The sequence below is a fragment of the Oncorhynchus masou genome, unplaced genomic scaffold (genome assembly GCF_036934945.1).
Source record: "Oncorhynchus masou masou isolate Uvic2021 unplaced genomic scaffold, UVic_Omas_1.1 unplaced_scaffold_1625, whole genome shotgun sequence".
Taxonomy (NCBI): domain Eukaryota; kingdom Metazoa; phylum Chordata; class Actinopteri; order Salmoniformes; family Salmonidae; genus Oncorhynchus; species Oncorhynchus masou.
This window is the reverse complement of record NW_027006349.1, coordinates 13,735-29,617: the sequence shown is the minus strand read 5'-3', so window position 1 is coordinate 29,617 and position 15,883 is coordinate 13,735. Positions and strand designations below refer to the sequence as shown.

The following is a 15,883-nucleotide window of genomic DNA, read 5'->3' as shown; positions in this document are numbered from 1 at the left end:
AGGCGTACAAAGAGAAACATATGTTAATTTATTAGTTTTTGATTCATTTAAAATAAACTTTACATCTACTACACAATCAGTCAAATAAACAGTTGATTTTAACAATGCTATTCAAATGAGCCTCTAGCTATATACATGGTATTAGAATAGATAGATACCCACATATACAGTACCAGTCAAAAGTTTGGACACATCTACTCATTCAAGGGTTTTTCTTTATTTTTACTATTTTCTACATTGTAGAATAATAATGAAGACAAAAACTACAAAATAACATATATAATAGGGATGCACCGATATTACATTTTTGACAAACACCGATAACCGATATTAAACGTTTTTGCGGCCTTTTAAGCATTCTACTACAGTTAAATAGTTGAAACACACACACACACTGACCAAAACGTTATTCCCATTACCAGTAAAACATAATCAAAATCTATTTCTTTCACTTATGTGTTGTTTCGTGGTTCATTTGTTCAGTCATTTCATTCTCAATCAGGATTTCATCATACATGTCAAGCAGTGAAGTTTCAGCTCTGTCTGTCCGTGTCCTCTTCCTCGGTGCGCACTGTCACTGTGTCCGTTTCCATGTTGTCCAGCTCTGTCAGTCCGTGGCCTCTCTTCCTTGGTGAGCACGATCACTGTGTCCGTTTCCATCTTGTCCAGCTCTGTCAGTCCGTGGCCTCTCTTCCTCCTTGCCCACTGTCACTGTGTCCGTTTTCATCTTGTCCAGCTGTGTCTGTAACATTTAATGTAAACCCTGTTTCTTGTCTGTATTGAATTAGTGGTCCTTGTAGCATCGAGCACGGCGGCGACACAGTAAAAAGGCTCAGAGAGAATGCCTGTTAAAGAAGTAGCGGGTCCTAGTGTACCTAGTGTAACGGATGTGAAATGGCTAGCAAGTTACCGGTGGTGCGCGCTAAATAGCGTTTCAATCAGTGACGTCACTTGCTCTGAGACCTTGAAGTAGTGGTTTGTGGAGTGACAGGTAACGACGCTTCCAGGGGTGACTGTTGTTGATGTGTGCAAAGGGTCCCTGGTTCACGCCCGGGTATGGGTGAGGTCTAAAATTAAACTGTTACACTAGTATCGAGCATGGTGGCAACACAGTAAAGAGGCTCAGAGAGAATGCCTGTTAATAAAGAAGTAGCGGGTCTTGTACCTAGCATCGAGCACGGCCACGACACAGTAAAGAGGCTCATAGAGAATACCACCGAATCGCTTATTCACAGCTTCTAGTTGAGTACTTTTACAAGTTTTAATCCTCTACCTTCTTGCCCTTTGTGCTGTTGTCTGTGCCCAATAATGTTTGTACCATGTCCTGCTGCTGCCATGTTGTGTTGCTACCATGCTGTGTTGTCATGTGTTGCTATTTAGCTCGCAGCACCGCTAACTAGCTAGCCGTTTCACATTCATTACACCTAGTAAAAAATGTAAAAAAAAGGTTACATATATATATATATTTTTTTTTTAAATAAATAAAACCCCACGGTCGGCAGTTTTGTTGAGTGTTTCAGAGCGTATCATGTCTGCTGCAGACACAGTTGAGGAGCTTATTTCTCCAAACAGTTGTTAGAATGTGTTCATGTTTCAAAGTTTCTAACATGTTCTCAAATGCCATTGAAATGGCAGCATTGGAATGAGAACCAGCACATTCTTGAGCATGCAATACGGCTTTCCTAAGTACGAAATCCTCGTCGATCAACTGTGCTGTCAGACTCAGCATGCTCATGGGGCTGACATCGCTGGTCCAAATGTCAGTCGTGAAGCTAATAACAGTGACACCCATTGCAAGTAGATCATGGATGTGAGTTTCAACAACTCTGAGACTGTAGGGCAACATCTGAAAAATAGCTTCTACTTGGTAGTGTGTACTGGGGTTTCGAAGTGCTCGACCGGTGCAGATCGGTTGATTTTCAAGGGCAATGAATTCCGTTATCTTGGCGTTAGTGGATTTCACCTTTGTGTTTCCAGACTGAAATTTTCTTACCCTTTCAAATGACTGCTGGACTTGAACTTGTTTAGTTGTTTGAAATGTGAACTTAGTTTTTTTTCTGCTTTTGTTCTAAGTCGTCGCAGAACACCTGGGGGTGATGCACTTTCAAATGAGTCATTGTGGTATTGAAAAGATTTCACTTTCTCCCCTCCTCAGGAAATAATAGCAGTACAACTTTAAACTCGATCCACACAGCAGACATTGTGGGCTAGGTTAGGAATGCTGTGCAAATGAATAAATAAAAAATCCTACAATGTGATTTTCTGGATTTTTTTTCTCTCATTTTGTCTGTCATAGTTGAAGTGTACCAATGATGAAAATTATAGGCCTCTCTCATCTTTTTAAGTGGGAGAACTTGCACAATTGGTGGCTGACTAAATACATTATGTCATCTACCTACTTTATATAGGTATGTGCGTCAGCTTTGACATTGGTTTTGCACATTGCTGTTAAACTAGACATCGGGCCGATGTTGGCATTGTTAGCTATAATCAGCCGATTCCGATATATCGTGCATCCCTAATATAGACACAGTGCATTTGGAAAGTATTCAGAACCCTTGACTTTTTCAACATTTTGTTACGTTACAGCCTTATTATAAAATAAATTAAATTGTTTTTGTTCTCATCAATCTACGTACAATACCCCCTAATGACAAAGCAAAAACAGGTTTTAAGAAATATTTGTAAATGTATAAAAAAAACAACTGAAATATCACATTATCATAAGTATTCAGACCCTTTAATCGGTACTTTGTTGAAGCACCTTTGGCAGCTATTACAGCCTCAAGTCTTCTTAGGTATGATGCTACAAGCTTGGCACACCTGTATTTGGGGAGTTTCTCCCATTCTTCTCTGCAGATCCTCTCAAGCTCTGTCAGGTTGGATGGGGAACGTCGCTGCACAGCTATTTTCAGATCTCTTCAAAGATGTTAGATCGGGTTCAAATCCGGGCTCTTGCTGGGCCACTCAAGGACATTCAGAGACTTGTCCCAAAGCCACTCCTGCGTTATCTTGGCAGTGTGCTTAGGGTCGTTGTCCTGTTGGAAGGTGAACCTTCGCCCCAGTCTGAGGTACTGATTGCTCTGGATCGCTCTGGAGCAGGTTTTCATCAAGGATCTCTCTGTACTTTTCTCCGTTCATCTTTGCCTCGATCCTGAGTAGTCTCCCTGCCAATGAAAAAACTCCAGACAGCATGATATTGCCACCACCATGCTTCACCGTAGGGACAGTGCCAGGTTTCCTCCAGACATGACACTTGGCATTTAGGCCTATCTCGGTTTCAGAGATGGTTGTCCTTCTGGAAGATTCTTCCATCTTCACAGAGGAGCTCTGTCAGAGTGATCATCGTGTTCTAGGTCACCTCCCTGACCAAGGCTCGTCTCCCCCGATTGCTCAGTTTGGCCAGGCGACCAGCTCTAGTTAAGAGTCTTCAATTTAAGATGGAGGCCACTATGTACTTGGAGGCCTTCAATGTTGCAGACATTTTTGGTGCCCAGGATCACAACCCTTCTTGTCCTCGACATAATCCTGTCTCGGTGCTCTATGGTTTTTGCTCTGACAACTGTGAAACCCGTATATAGACAGGTGTGTGCCTTTCCAAATCATGTTCAATCAATTGAATTGACCACAGGTGGACTCCAAGCAAGTTGAAGAAACATCTCAAGGATGATCAATGGAAACAGGATGCACTTGAGCTTAATTTCGAGTTTCAAAGCAAAGGGTCTGAATATTAATGTCATTGATGAAAAAACTAAAACAGGCCTATTTTTTGTTGTTGTAAGAATTCATAAAACAATATGATTTGTGGTGTTTGGTTCTAAATATCAGAGTAAGAAATTGACGGACACAACAATAGTGCCAACCAACTTTAATCACCCAAAGGATCGAATGGCTGAACAGACAAAGACAAAGACATACTTCCACCAGTGGTAGTGTGTATATATATATATATATATACCCCAATCTGGGTGGAGTCTCGTCCTTCTCTCTAGACATGACATCTTTGTTGCTAGGCAGGAAGTTAAGTGATGCGGGCGATAAACTGTTCCTTCTCTCTATACATCCCTCATAACCATTAACTTCTATTGTAAAAACCAGACTATGGCACCCCTTATGTCAACGTAAAACGGATGATTAACGATATTTAAAGTTTAAAAATCTAAACCCATCAGTGGGTTCAAAAACAAACAAAAAAAAACACTTAATTCTCAGTCAAAAGCAAATGAGAACAGTGGAAGGTTTTCTCTCCTGTGTGTGTTATAGAACAGTTATGTATTATATAGACAGGTTAAATCAAACAATATGATTTAATGTGGCATGAAACAAAAAACACAAATTCTCAGTTAAAAGCACAAGTCAGAACAGAGCCTCTCTATTCTCTCATGTGATTTCAGGTCCTCTGACTGGGAAAATGTCTTTCCACAATGAGAGCAGTGGTATGTCTTCTCCTCCTGTGTATGTATTATTTCATGCTTATTCAGATGTCTTAACCTGTTAAAACTCTTTTCACACAGGGAGCAGTGGTATGTTTTATCCCCTCCAGTGTGTGTCCTCTCATGCCGATTCAGGGCCCCTAACTTGATAAAACTCTTTCCACACAGGGAACATTGGTAGGGTTTTTCTTGTCTGTGTCTCCTCTCATGGTCTTTAAGGCTCCCTGAATGGCTAAAACTCTTTCCACACTGGGAGCATTGGTAGGGCTTTTCTCCTGTGTGTGTTCTTTTATGCTGTTTTAGGTTCCCCAGCTTGCTAAAACTATTTCCACACTGGGAGCATTGGTAGGGCTTTTCTCCTGTGTGCGTCCTCTCATGCGCCTTCAGGTCACCTAACTTCCTAAAACTCTTTCCACAGTGGGAGCAGTGGTAAGGCTTCTCTCCAGAGTGTATTCTCTTATGCCCCCATAGGCTTCCTGCCCAGGTAAAAGTCATTCCACATTGAGAACAGAGATAAGGCTTCTCTCCAGAGTGTTTTTTCTTATGCTGCTTCAGGGCCTTTAACCAGGGAAAACTCTTTCCACAGTGGGAGCACTGATGTCGTCTCGTTGGCTTGGGGGTCGCCGGGTCTGGTTCCCCTGAAGGACTATTCCTGCTGTCATCATGAGAGTTTGGTCTCTCTCCTGCCAAAGACAAACAGATTTAGTTTAACAGAGACCTGAATGAAACCTCCACATAATACAACTGTCTTCCTATGAGGTTAAATCTGGACTAGATCACTCAACAAAGGAGCATGTTAACCAGCAGCATACCACGCTGCATACCACTGCTGATTTGCCTCTGAAGCTAAGCAGGGTTGGTCCTGCTCGGTACCTGGATGGGAGATCAGGTGCTGCTGGAAGTGGTGTTGGAGGACCAGTAGGAGGCAGTCTTTCCTCTGGTCTAAAAACATTATCCCAATTCCCCAGGGCAGTGATTGGGGACAGTCTTTTGGATGGGACTTCCTGACTCTATGTGGTCACTAAAGATCCAATTGCACTTATCTTAAGAGTAGAGTAGTTAACCCCGGTGTCCTGGCTAAATTCCCAGCCTGGCCTTCATACCATCATGGCCAACCTAATCATCCCCAACTTCCAATTGGCTCATTCACCTCCTCTCCCCTGTAACTACTCCCTAGGTCGTTGCTGTAAATGTGTTCTCAGTAAACATACCTGATAAAATAAAGGATACAAATAAATCACAGTGGCATATCCGCCACACTGATCCTCAACACAGGGGCCCCTCAGGGGTACGTGCTCAGTCCCCTCCTGTACTCCATGTTCACTCATGACTGCACGGCCAGGCACGACTCCAACACCATCATTAAGTTTGCCGATGACACAACAGTGGTAGGCCTGATCACCGACAATGATGAGACAGACTATAGGGAGGAGATCAGAGACCTGGCTGTGTGGTGCCAGAACAACAACCTCTTCCTCAACGTGATCAAGACAAAGGAGATGATTGTGGACTACAGGAAAAAGAGGACCGAGCACTTTTAGGCCAACACTGTTAGTATCTGGATGTACATATAAACAATGGAAGGATATGGGGAGTTGCAGAGGCTATATTAAGATCTCAGAGCAGAGGCTATATTAAGATCTCAGAGCAGAGGTTAAAGTAAGGTCTCAAAGTACTTAAGAAATCGCTGCTTGACAAGAGAAGCCACGGATGGAATATTTGAGCTTCTCAAGTTTAAGATATAAGACATAACATCACTGACCCAGTGAACATGCGAATGCTGGGTACCCGACTTCCACTTAAAAATAATAATACTCTTGGAGGGATGAGAAGGCTATGGCCTCAGATTGGGTGTTACAGAGAGTGAGCCCGTCAGGTGCTACCCAGAAAATAGCGAAAGAGGTATCTGGGGAAATCTCCTTAGTGCATGAGACAGTCTCAAAGAACGAGGGGAAGAATGAACTAGTGTCAGACATGACCAGTAGAGGAACAGAAGGAACTAGTGTCAGACATGACCAGTAGAGTAACAGAAGGAACTAGTGTCAGACATGACCAGTAGAGGAACAGAAGGAACTAGTGTCAGACATGACCAGTAGAGTAACAGAAGGAACTAGTGTCAGACATGACCAGTAGAGGAACAGAATGGAACTAGTGTCAGACATGACCAGTAGAGTAACAGAAGGAACTAGTGTCAGACATGACCAGTAGAGTAACAGAAGGAACTAGTGTCAGACATGACCAGTAGAGGAACAGAATGGAACTAGTGTCAGACATGACCAGTAGAGTAACAGAAGGAACTAGTGTCAGACATGACCAGTAGAGTAACAGAAGGAACTAGTGTCAGACATGACCAGTAGAGTAACAGAAGGAACTAGTGTCAGACATGACCAGTAGAGTAACAGAAGGAACTAGTGTCAGCCATGACCAGTAGAGTAGTAGAATGGAACTAGTGTCAGACATGACCAGTAGAGTAACAGAAGGAACTAGTGTCAGACATGCCCAGTAGAGTAACAGAAGGAACTAGTGTCAGACATGACCAGTAGAGTAACAGAAGGAACTAGTGTCAGACATGACCAGTAGAGTAGTAGAATGGAACTAGTGTCAGACATGACCAGTAGAGTAACAGAAGGAACTAGTGTCAGACATGACCAGTAGAGGAACAGAATGGAACTAGTGTCAGACATGACCAGTAGAGGAACAGAATGGAACTAGTGTCAGACATGACCAGTAGAGTAGTAGAATGGAACTAGTGTCAGACATGACCAGTAGAGGAACAGAAGGAACTAGTGTCAGACATGACCAGTAGAGTAACAGAAGGAACTAGTGTCAGACATGACCAGTAGAGGAACAGAATGGAACTAGTGTCAGACATGACCAGTAGAGGAACAGAATGGAACTAGTGTCAGACATGACCAGTAGAGTAGTAGAATGGAACTAGTGTCAGACATGACCAGTAGAATCTAATGCAGAATACTTTAAACGGCAGTAACCCGTGTCTAATGCAGAATACTCCTGTAGAATACTTTAAACTGTAGTAACCTGTCTACTGCAGAATACTTTAAACTGTAGTAACCTGTCTACTGCAGAATACTTTAAACTGTAGTAACCTGTCTACTGCAGAATACTTTAAACTGTAGTAACCTGTGTCTACTGTAGAATACTTTAAACTGTAGTAACCTGTCTACTGCAGAATACTTTAAACTGTAGTAACCTGTGTCTAATGCAGAATACTTTAAACTGTAGTAACCTGTCTACTGCAGAATACTTTAAACTGTAGTAACCTGTGTCTAATGCAGAATACTTTAAACTGTAGTAACCTGTCTACTGCAGAATACTTTAAACTGTAGTAACCTGTCTACTGCAGAATACTTTAAACTGTAGTAACCTGTCTACTGCAGAATACTTTAACCTGTAGTAACCTGTCTACTGCAGAATACTTTAAACTGTAGTAATCTGTCTACTGCAGAATACTTTAAACTGTAGTAACCTGTCTACTGCAGATTGAGGATGAAGTGTATTCAGGATGCAAGGTGATATCGGAAATCTCTCTTCCTCAACGCTTTCCATTGGTCAGAAGTGGGGGGAATGCAATATTCTGAATAATGTCATACAGCATAGAAATGTGTCCCTTTACATAGGGATCCAGGTTCAGACATTCATCAAGCCAGCTGGTGGGTGGGAGTGATGGGAAAGAGGGGAATATCTTTCTTGTAAAGTTAGGAATCTGTCGGTACCTGAAGAAGTGTGTCTGGGGTTTACTGTGAATCTGCAGGTACCTGAAGATGTGTGTCTGGGGTTTACTGTGAATCTGTTGGTACCTGAAGAAGTGTGTCTGGGGTTTACTGTGAATCTGTCGGTACCTGAAGATGTGTGTCTGGGGTTTACTGTGAATCTGTTGGTAGCTGAAGAAGTGTGTCTGGGGTTTACTGTGAATCTGTTGGTACCTGAAGAAGTGTATCTGGGGTTTACTGTGAATCTGTTGGTACCTGAAGATGTGTGTCTGGGGTTTACTGTGAATCTGTTGGTACCTGAAGATGTTTGTCTGGGGTTTACTGTGAATCTGTTGAGACTAAGGAGACCAGGGATGGTAGTGGCACAGACTAAGGAGACCAGGGATGGTAGTGGCAGACTAAGGAGACCAGGGATGGTAGTGGAGCACAGACTAAGGAGACCAGGGGTGGTAGTGGCAGACGAAGGAGACCAGGGATGGTAGTGGCAGACTAAGGAGACCAGGGATGGTAGTGGCAGACTAAGGAGACCAGGGATGGTAGTGGCAGACTAAGGAGACCAGGGATGGTAGTGGCACAGACTAAGGAGACCAGGGATCGTAGTGGCAGACTAAGGAGACCAGGGATGGTAGTGGCAGACTAAGGAGACCAGGGATGGTAGTGGCACAGACTAAGGAGACCAGGGATGGTAGTGGCACAGACTAAGGAGACCAGGGATGGTAGTGGCACAGACTAAGGAGACCAGGGATGGTAGTGGCAGACTAAGGAGACCAGGGATGGTAGTGGCACAGACTAAGGAGACCAGGGATGGTAGTGGCACAGACTAAGGAGACCAGGGATGGTAGTGGCAGACTAAGGAGACCAGGGATTGTAGTGGCAGACTAAGGAGACCAGGGATGGTAGTGGCACAGACTAAGGAGACCAGGGATGGTAGTGGCACAGACTATGGAGACCAGGGATCGTACTGGCAGAGACTAAGGAGACCAGGGATTGTAGTGGCAGACTAAGGAGACCAGGGATGGTAGTGGCACAGACTAAGGAGACCAGGGATGGTAGTGGCACAGACTAAGGAGACCAGGGATGGTAGTGGAGCACAGACTAAGGAGACCAGGGATGGTAGTGGCACAGACTAAGGAGACCAGGGATGGTAGTGGCAGACTAAGGAGACCAGGGATGGTAGTGGCACAGACTAAGGAGACCAGGGATGGTAGTGGCACAGACTAAGGAGACCAGGGATGGTAGTGGCACAGACTAAGGAGACCAGGGATGGTAGTGGCACAGACTAAGGAGACCAGGGATGGTAGTGGCACAGACTAAGGAGACCAGGGATGGTAGAGGCACAGACTAAGGAGACCAGGGATGGTAGTGGCACAGACTAAGGAGACCAGGGATGGTAGTGGCAGACTAAGGAGACCAGGGATGGTAGTGGCAGACTAAGGAGACCAGGGATGGTAGTGGCAGACTAAGGAGACCAGGGATGGTAGTGGAGCACAGACTAAGGAGACCAGGGATGGTAGTGGAGCACAGACTAAGGAGACCAGGGATGGTAGTGGCAGACTAAGGAGACCAGGGATGGTAGTGGCAGACTAAGGAGACCAGGGATGGTAGGGGCACAGACTAAGGAGACCAGGGATTGTAGTGGCAGACTAAGGAGACCAGGGATGGTAGTGGCACAGACTAAGGAGACCAGGGATGGTAGTGGCACAGACTAAGGAGACCAGGGATGGTAGTGGCACAGACTAAGGAGACCAGGGATGGTAGTGGCACAGACTAAGGAGACCAGGGATGGTAGTGGCAGACTAAGGAGACCAGGGATGGTAGTGGAGCACAGACTAAGGAGACCAGGGATGGTAGTGGAGCACAGACTAAGGAGACCAGGGATGGTAGTGGAGCACAGACTAAGGAGACCAGGGATGGTAGTGGAGCACAGACTAAGGAGACCAGGGATGGTAGTGGCACAGACTAAGGAGACCAGGGATGGTAGTGGCACAGACTATGGAGACCAGGGATGGTAGTGGCAGACTAAGGAGACCAGGGATGGTAGTGGAGCACAGACTAAGGAGACCAGGGATGGTTGTGGCAGAGTAAGGAGACCAGGGATGGTAGTGGCACAGACTAAGGAGACCAGGGATGGTAGTGGCACAGACTAAGGAGACCAGGGATGGTAGTGGCAGACTAAGGAGACCAGGGATGGTAGTGGCACAGACTAAGGAGACCAGGGATGGTAGTGGCACAGACTAAGGAGACCAGGGATGGTAGTGGCACAGACTAAGGAGACCAGGGATGGTAGTGGCACAGACTATGGAGACCAGGGATGGTAGTGGCAGACTAAGGAGACCAGGGATGGTAGTGGAGCACAGACTAAGGAGACCAGGGATGGTTGTGGCAGAGTAAGGAGACCAGGGATGGTAGTGGCACAGACTAAGGAGACCAGGGATGGTAGTGGCACAGACTAAGGAGACCAGGGATGGTAGTGGCAGACTAAGGAGACCAGGGATGGTAGTGGCACAGACTAAGGAGACCAGGGATGGTAGTGGCACAGACTAAGGAGACCAGGGATGGTAGTGGCACAGACTAAGGAGACCAGGGATGGTAGTGGCACAGACTAAGGAGACCAGGGATGGTAGTGGAGCACAGACTAAGGAGACCAGGGATGGTAGTGGAGCACAGACTAAGGAGACCAGGGATGGTAGTGGCACAGACTAAGGAGACCAGGGATGGTAGTGGCACAGACTAAGGAGACCAGGGATGGTAGTGGCAGACTAAGGAGACCAGGGATTGTAGTGGCAGACTAAGGAGACCAGGGATGGTAGGGGCACAGACTAAGGAGCCCAGGGATGGTAGGGGCACAGACTAAGGAGACCAGGGATGGTAGTGGCACAGACTAAGGAGACCAGGGATGGTAGTGGCACAGACTAAGGAGACCAGGGATGGTAGTGGCAGACTAAGGAGACCAGGGATGGTAGTGGCACAGACTAAGGAGACCAGGGATGGTAGTGGCACAGACTATGGAGACCAGGGATGGTAGTGGAGCACAGACTAAGGAGACCAGGGATGGTAGTGGCACAGACTAAGGAGACCAGGGATGGTAGTGGCAGACTAAGGAGACCAGGGATGGTAGTGGCACAGACTAAGAAGACCAGGGATGGTAGTGGCAGACTAAGGAGACCAGGGATGGTAGTGGCACAGACTAAGGAGACCAGGGGTGATGTTTGACATGAGTTCTTTTCCATAAAGGAACACACCGGTCCTTCCTCCTCTATGAACGTTCCTCGCCGTCAATGTCTGAAATATATATATATTTTTTTTAAATGTAAAAACCCCAATTCTTGTGAATATTAGTAGTACAGTAGTAATGGAGGACGAGGGTCTCTCCTTTCCGTCTCTCTGTTTATTCTTGTGAATATTAGTAGTACAGTAGTAATGGAGGACGAGGCTTTCCTCTTTCTGTCTCTCCAAAAACGCTTTACGCAACCGTGGGACCTTTGGATTCCAAATTTAAGTAGATAAGATAGTTGGTGTCTATTAAAAATATATATACTGGTTGTTGGATTCCTCATGTCCACTCAAAAGGTAGGAAGAAGAAGTGTTTGGTCCTAATTGGATGTTGGACACTATATTTATTGACTATTATGTGAGTCCTCTAAATCAAAAAGGGCAAATCAACTAGCTTCATTTCCTCAAAGATCAAATTACATTTCAAGTTGCTGAAATGACATGGAATGCCTCAGCTGTTTTTCCTAAATCTGTAGCAGCAGCTGGAATTTCCAGAGTTTTCCATCCCTGTGATTGGGTAACTCCTACTCCTATAGGTTAGTAAAGAGGTCAGGTAATATGGGAGTTGGATTGTGCCTAAGAACAGCCCTTAGCCGTGGTATATTGGTCATATACCACAACCCCCCGAGGTGCCTTATTGCTGTTATAAACTGGTTATCAATGTAATTAAAGCAGTAAAAATAAATGTTTTGTCATACCTGTGGTATACGGGCTTCATTGCTTAAATAAACTAAATATACTCCCCTACCAATTTATCTGGACAGGGAAGATAACAGTTAAATGTGGCTCTATCAAATGTTTCATATGAGACAGTACAGAACGTCACCTTTTAGTTGAGGGTATATATTTTTTACCATTTAGAAATAACATCACTTCATGTATCTTGTGCCCCCATTTGAATGCGTCAGAAGTATTTGGACAAAATTCATTTATATGTGTATTGAAGTATTTGGTCCCATATTCCTAGAACACAATGACTACATCAAGCTTGTGACTCAGCAAACTTGTTGGATACATTTGCAGTTTGTTTTGGTTGTGTTTAAGATGATGTTGTTCCCAACAGAAATTAATGGTGAGATGGTGATGTATAACGTTTACATTATATCAGGGATCCTATTGGAAGACTGAGTGCAGGGAGGCGATCACATTGATAAGGGGAGAGAGGGTGATGTATAACGTTTACATTATATCAGGGATCCTATTGGAAGACTGAGTGCAGGGAGGCGATCACATTGATAAGTTTTGTTTTGGTTGTGTTTCAGATGATGTTGTACCCAATAGAAATGAACAGTAAGTAATGTATCGTATCATACAAGTCACACAAGAATAGAAAATGTTTCTGAACACTTGTATATTAATGTGGATGCTAACATGATTAGGGATAATCATCAAAGAATCATGAATAATAATGAGTGAGAAAGGTAGAGCCATAAATACCATACTCCTTATTGGTACTTAAATGTTTTATATCTCCGCTGTCCTAATAAACAGATAGGGGAGAGTAGCTGAGGGTTTGAACAAATGGAACATCTCTAATTCATAGACAAGAGCTGTGGACGCAAGGACCCACCATGAGATCAAAATTATGGTTTTAAACACGTTGAGTCAAATACAGTGTTTGTTTACATGTTCATTGTTTACACACAACGGAGCTTTACAAGCTTATATTTGGGGTTCTGGTGAGGTGCACATTTCAGTGCAATGTCCCTTTGGCTTTAAAACCACACATTAGTTCAACAACTGCAGAGTTTCTGGCCGTGTTTTTAAGACAGTACTCACTGGTGTTAATCAGATCTCCAGTCTCCTCTTCTTCTCTCCAAGCTTCTTCCTCCTCTTTTATTGAGATCGCCTCCTCTTCCACTCCAAAAGGTTCTTCCTCTTCTTTCAATGTGATACTGATAGCCTCCTCTTCCTCCTCTTTCATTCTGAAAGCTTCTTCCTCTCCTTTTACTGAAACCTCCTCTTCCCCCTCTTCTTTCACGACAATGTTCAGCCACAGACCCTCTTTCTCCGTCCAGCAGACCTCTTCTTTAGCAGGAGGAGAGTAGCTTGGAGAGCTCATGGTGGGCAAGCTAGGATTGACGATTAACTTAGGTTAAGTATAATCGACACATTTGTAAATTGAACAAGTAAGTTACGTTTAAGTTAAATAGTAGATCGGTGTGTTAAAAACACCGAGATCAATTTACACAAAAAATGGTCTAAAGAGCTTTAATATTTTCGGTTGTATGTTGGCTACAAGGCTAAAGGGGTGGTTGAATGAGTCAGTATCCGTGTTGTTGAAACAGCTTCCGGTGTCGTGTTGGTCCACTAGATATGACGTCACCATATGGAGGTCGCGCATCGCCGTGAACTGACTGGAATGGGTGACGCAGTTTAGAAAAATATTCACAACATTGTTTATGTATTTAAAGATGAGCAAATATGTTTTGTCTGACTTCTTACAGCCAAAACATTCGTATATGCAGATCTATAGCTACATGTGAATATGTACATTATGAATACATAATATGGCAGAATAGTTCCGTGTAGCTCAGTTGATAAAGCATGGCGCACGCAACACCAGGGTTGTTGGTTTGATATGAGTCTGCTTAATGAATAAAATGTTCATAAATTAATACCTCGTTGGGGATTTAACTCCAATCTTGACAATATAATGTCAATTGTCAGTGTTATGGCTGCTTTGCTTGATGTATTGTTGTCTCGACCTTCTTCCTCTTTGTGCTGTTGTCTGTGCCCAATAATGTTTGTACAATGCCTTGTGCTGCTGTCATGTTGTTGTCATGTGTTGCTGCCATGCCATGTTGTCATCTTAGGTCTCTCTTTATGTAGTGTTGTGTTGTAGGATTGTGTTTCTCTCTTGTCGTGATGTGTTTGGTCCTGCATTTTGCCTTTTGGTAGGCCGTCATTGTGAATAAGAATTTGTTCTTAACTGACTTGCCTTGTTAAATAAAATTATACTACTTCACATCAGCAATATTTTGTCATTCAGTCAAACAAACAGATAATTGTTTATTAATTTATTAAGAAAATCTGCGAAATGGAGAGTTGAAAATAAAGAGACGGGAGGGTCACAAAAGTGAAGTTTGGGAAAGATTTGCTGAAGTGCTGAAAGAGCAAGATGATAACTATGTGAGGCACGATATGTGATGAATTATACAACTTTGTTCCCATTAGAAACAGTGCCATTTTTAAAAGATTTTACCTTTATTTAACTAGGCAAGTCAGTTAAGAACAAATTCTTCTTTTCTATGACGGCTTAGGAACAGTGGGTTAACTGCCTGTTCAGGGGCAGAACGACAGATTTTGTACCTTGTCAGCTCGGGGATTTGAACTTGCAACCTTTCGGTTACTAGTCCAATGCTCTAACCACGAGGCTACGCTGCCACCCCAATGACATGTCTGGGCTTAGTTATCAGTACGCTGCATTCATAACCAGGTGGGAATTTATGATGACACAATACCCCATGATGACACAATACCCCATGATGACACAATACCCCATGATGACACAATACTCCATGATGACACAATACTCCATGATGACACAATACTCCATGATGACACAATACCCCATGATGACACAATACCCCATGATGACACAATACCCCATGATGACACAATACCCCATGATGACACAATACCCCGTAACGACACAATACCCAGTAACGACACCATACCCAGTAACGACACCATACCCAGTAACGACACCATACCCAGTAACGACACCATACCCAGTAACGACACCATACCCAGTAACGACACCATACCCAGTAACGACACCCCAGTAACGACACCATACCCAGTAACGACACCATACCCAGTAACGACACCATACCCAGTAACGACACCATACCCAGTAACGACACCATACCCAGTAACGACACCATACCCAGTAACGACACCATACCCAGTAACGACACCATACCCAGTAACGACACCATACCCAGTAACGACACCATACCCCATGATGACACAATACCCAGTAATGACACCATACCCAGTAACGACACCATACCCAGTAACGACACCATACCCAGTAACGACACCATACCCAGTAACGACACCATACCCAGTAACGACACCATACCCAGTAACGACACCATACCCAGTAACGACACCATACCCAGTAACGACACCATACCCAGTAACGACACCATACCCAGTAACGACACCATACCCAGTAATGACACCATACCCCGTGATGACACAATACCCCATAATGACACAATACCCCATAATGACACAATACCCAGTAACGACACAATACCCATGATGACACAATACCCCGTAATGACACCATACCCAGTAATGACACAATACCCAGTAATGACACAATACCCCATGATGACACAATACCCCATGATGACAAAATACCCCGTGATGACACAATACCCCATGATGACACAATACCCCATGATGACACAATACCCCATGATGACACAA

General features: G+C 44.1%; 1 protein-coding gene across 1 annotated transcript; it reads right to left on the bottom strand.

Annotated features, from left to right (window-relative positions):
• Nucleotides 1–3,890: 3,890 nt before the first annotated feature.
• Nucleotides 3,891–13,697, bottom strand: LOC135531524 (zinc finger protein 239-like). The gene is made up of 2 exons (XM_064959542.1): nt 13,217–13,697; nt 3,891–5,116 (listed from the first exon to the last, which is right to left on the bottom strand). The coding sequence occupies exons 1-2, from the start codon at nt 13,497–13,499 to the stop codon at nt 4,344–4,346; spliced, it is 1,056 nt and encodes a 351-aa protein (XP_064815614.1). The 5' UTR covers nt 13,500–13,697; the 3' UTR covers nt 3,891–4,343.
• Between the last annotated feature and the right edge of the window lie 2,186 nt (nt 13,698–15,883).

What these genes read in the sequence shown, in the direction of transcription:
- LOC135531524 (XM_064959542.1), bottom strand. Translation starts at nt 13,499, where the DNA reads ATGAGCTCTCCAAGCTACTCTCCTCCTGCTAAAGAAGAGGTCTGCTGG. An exon ending in TGGAGATCTGATTAACACCA is followed by an intron (nt 5,117 to 13,216) that starts GTGAGTACTGTC and finishes TGTCTTTGGCAG; the next exon opens with GAGAGAGACCAAACTCTCAT.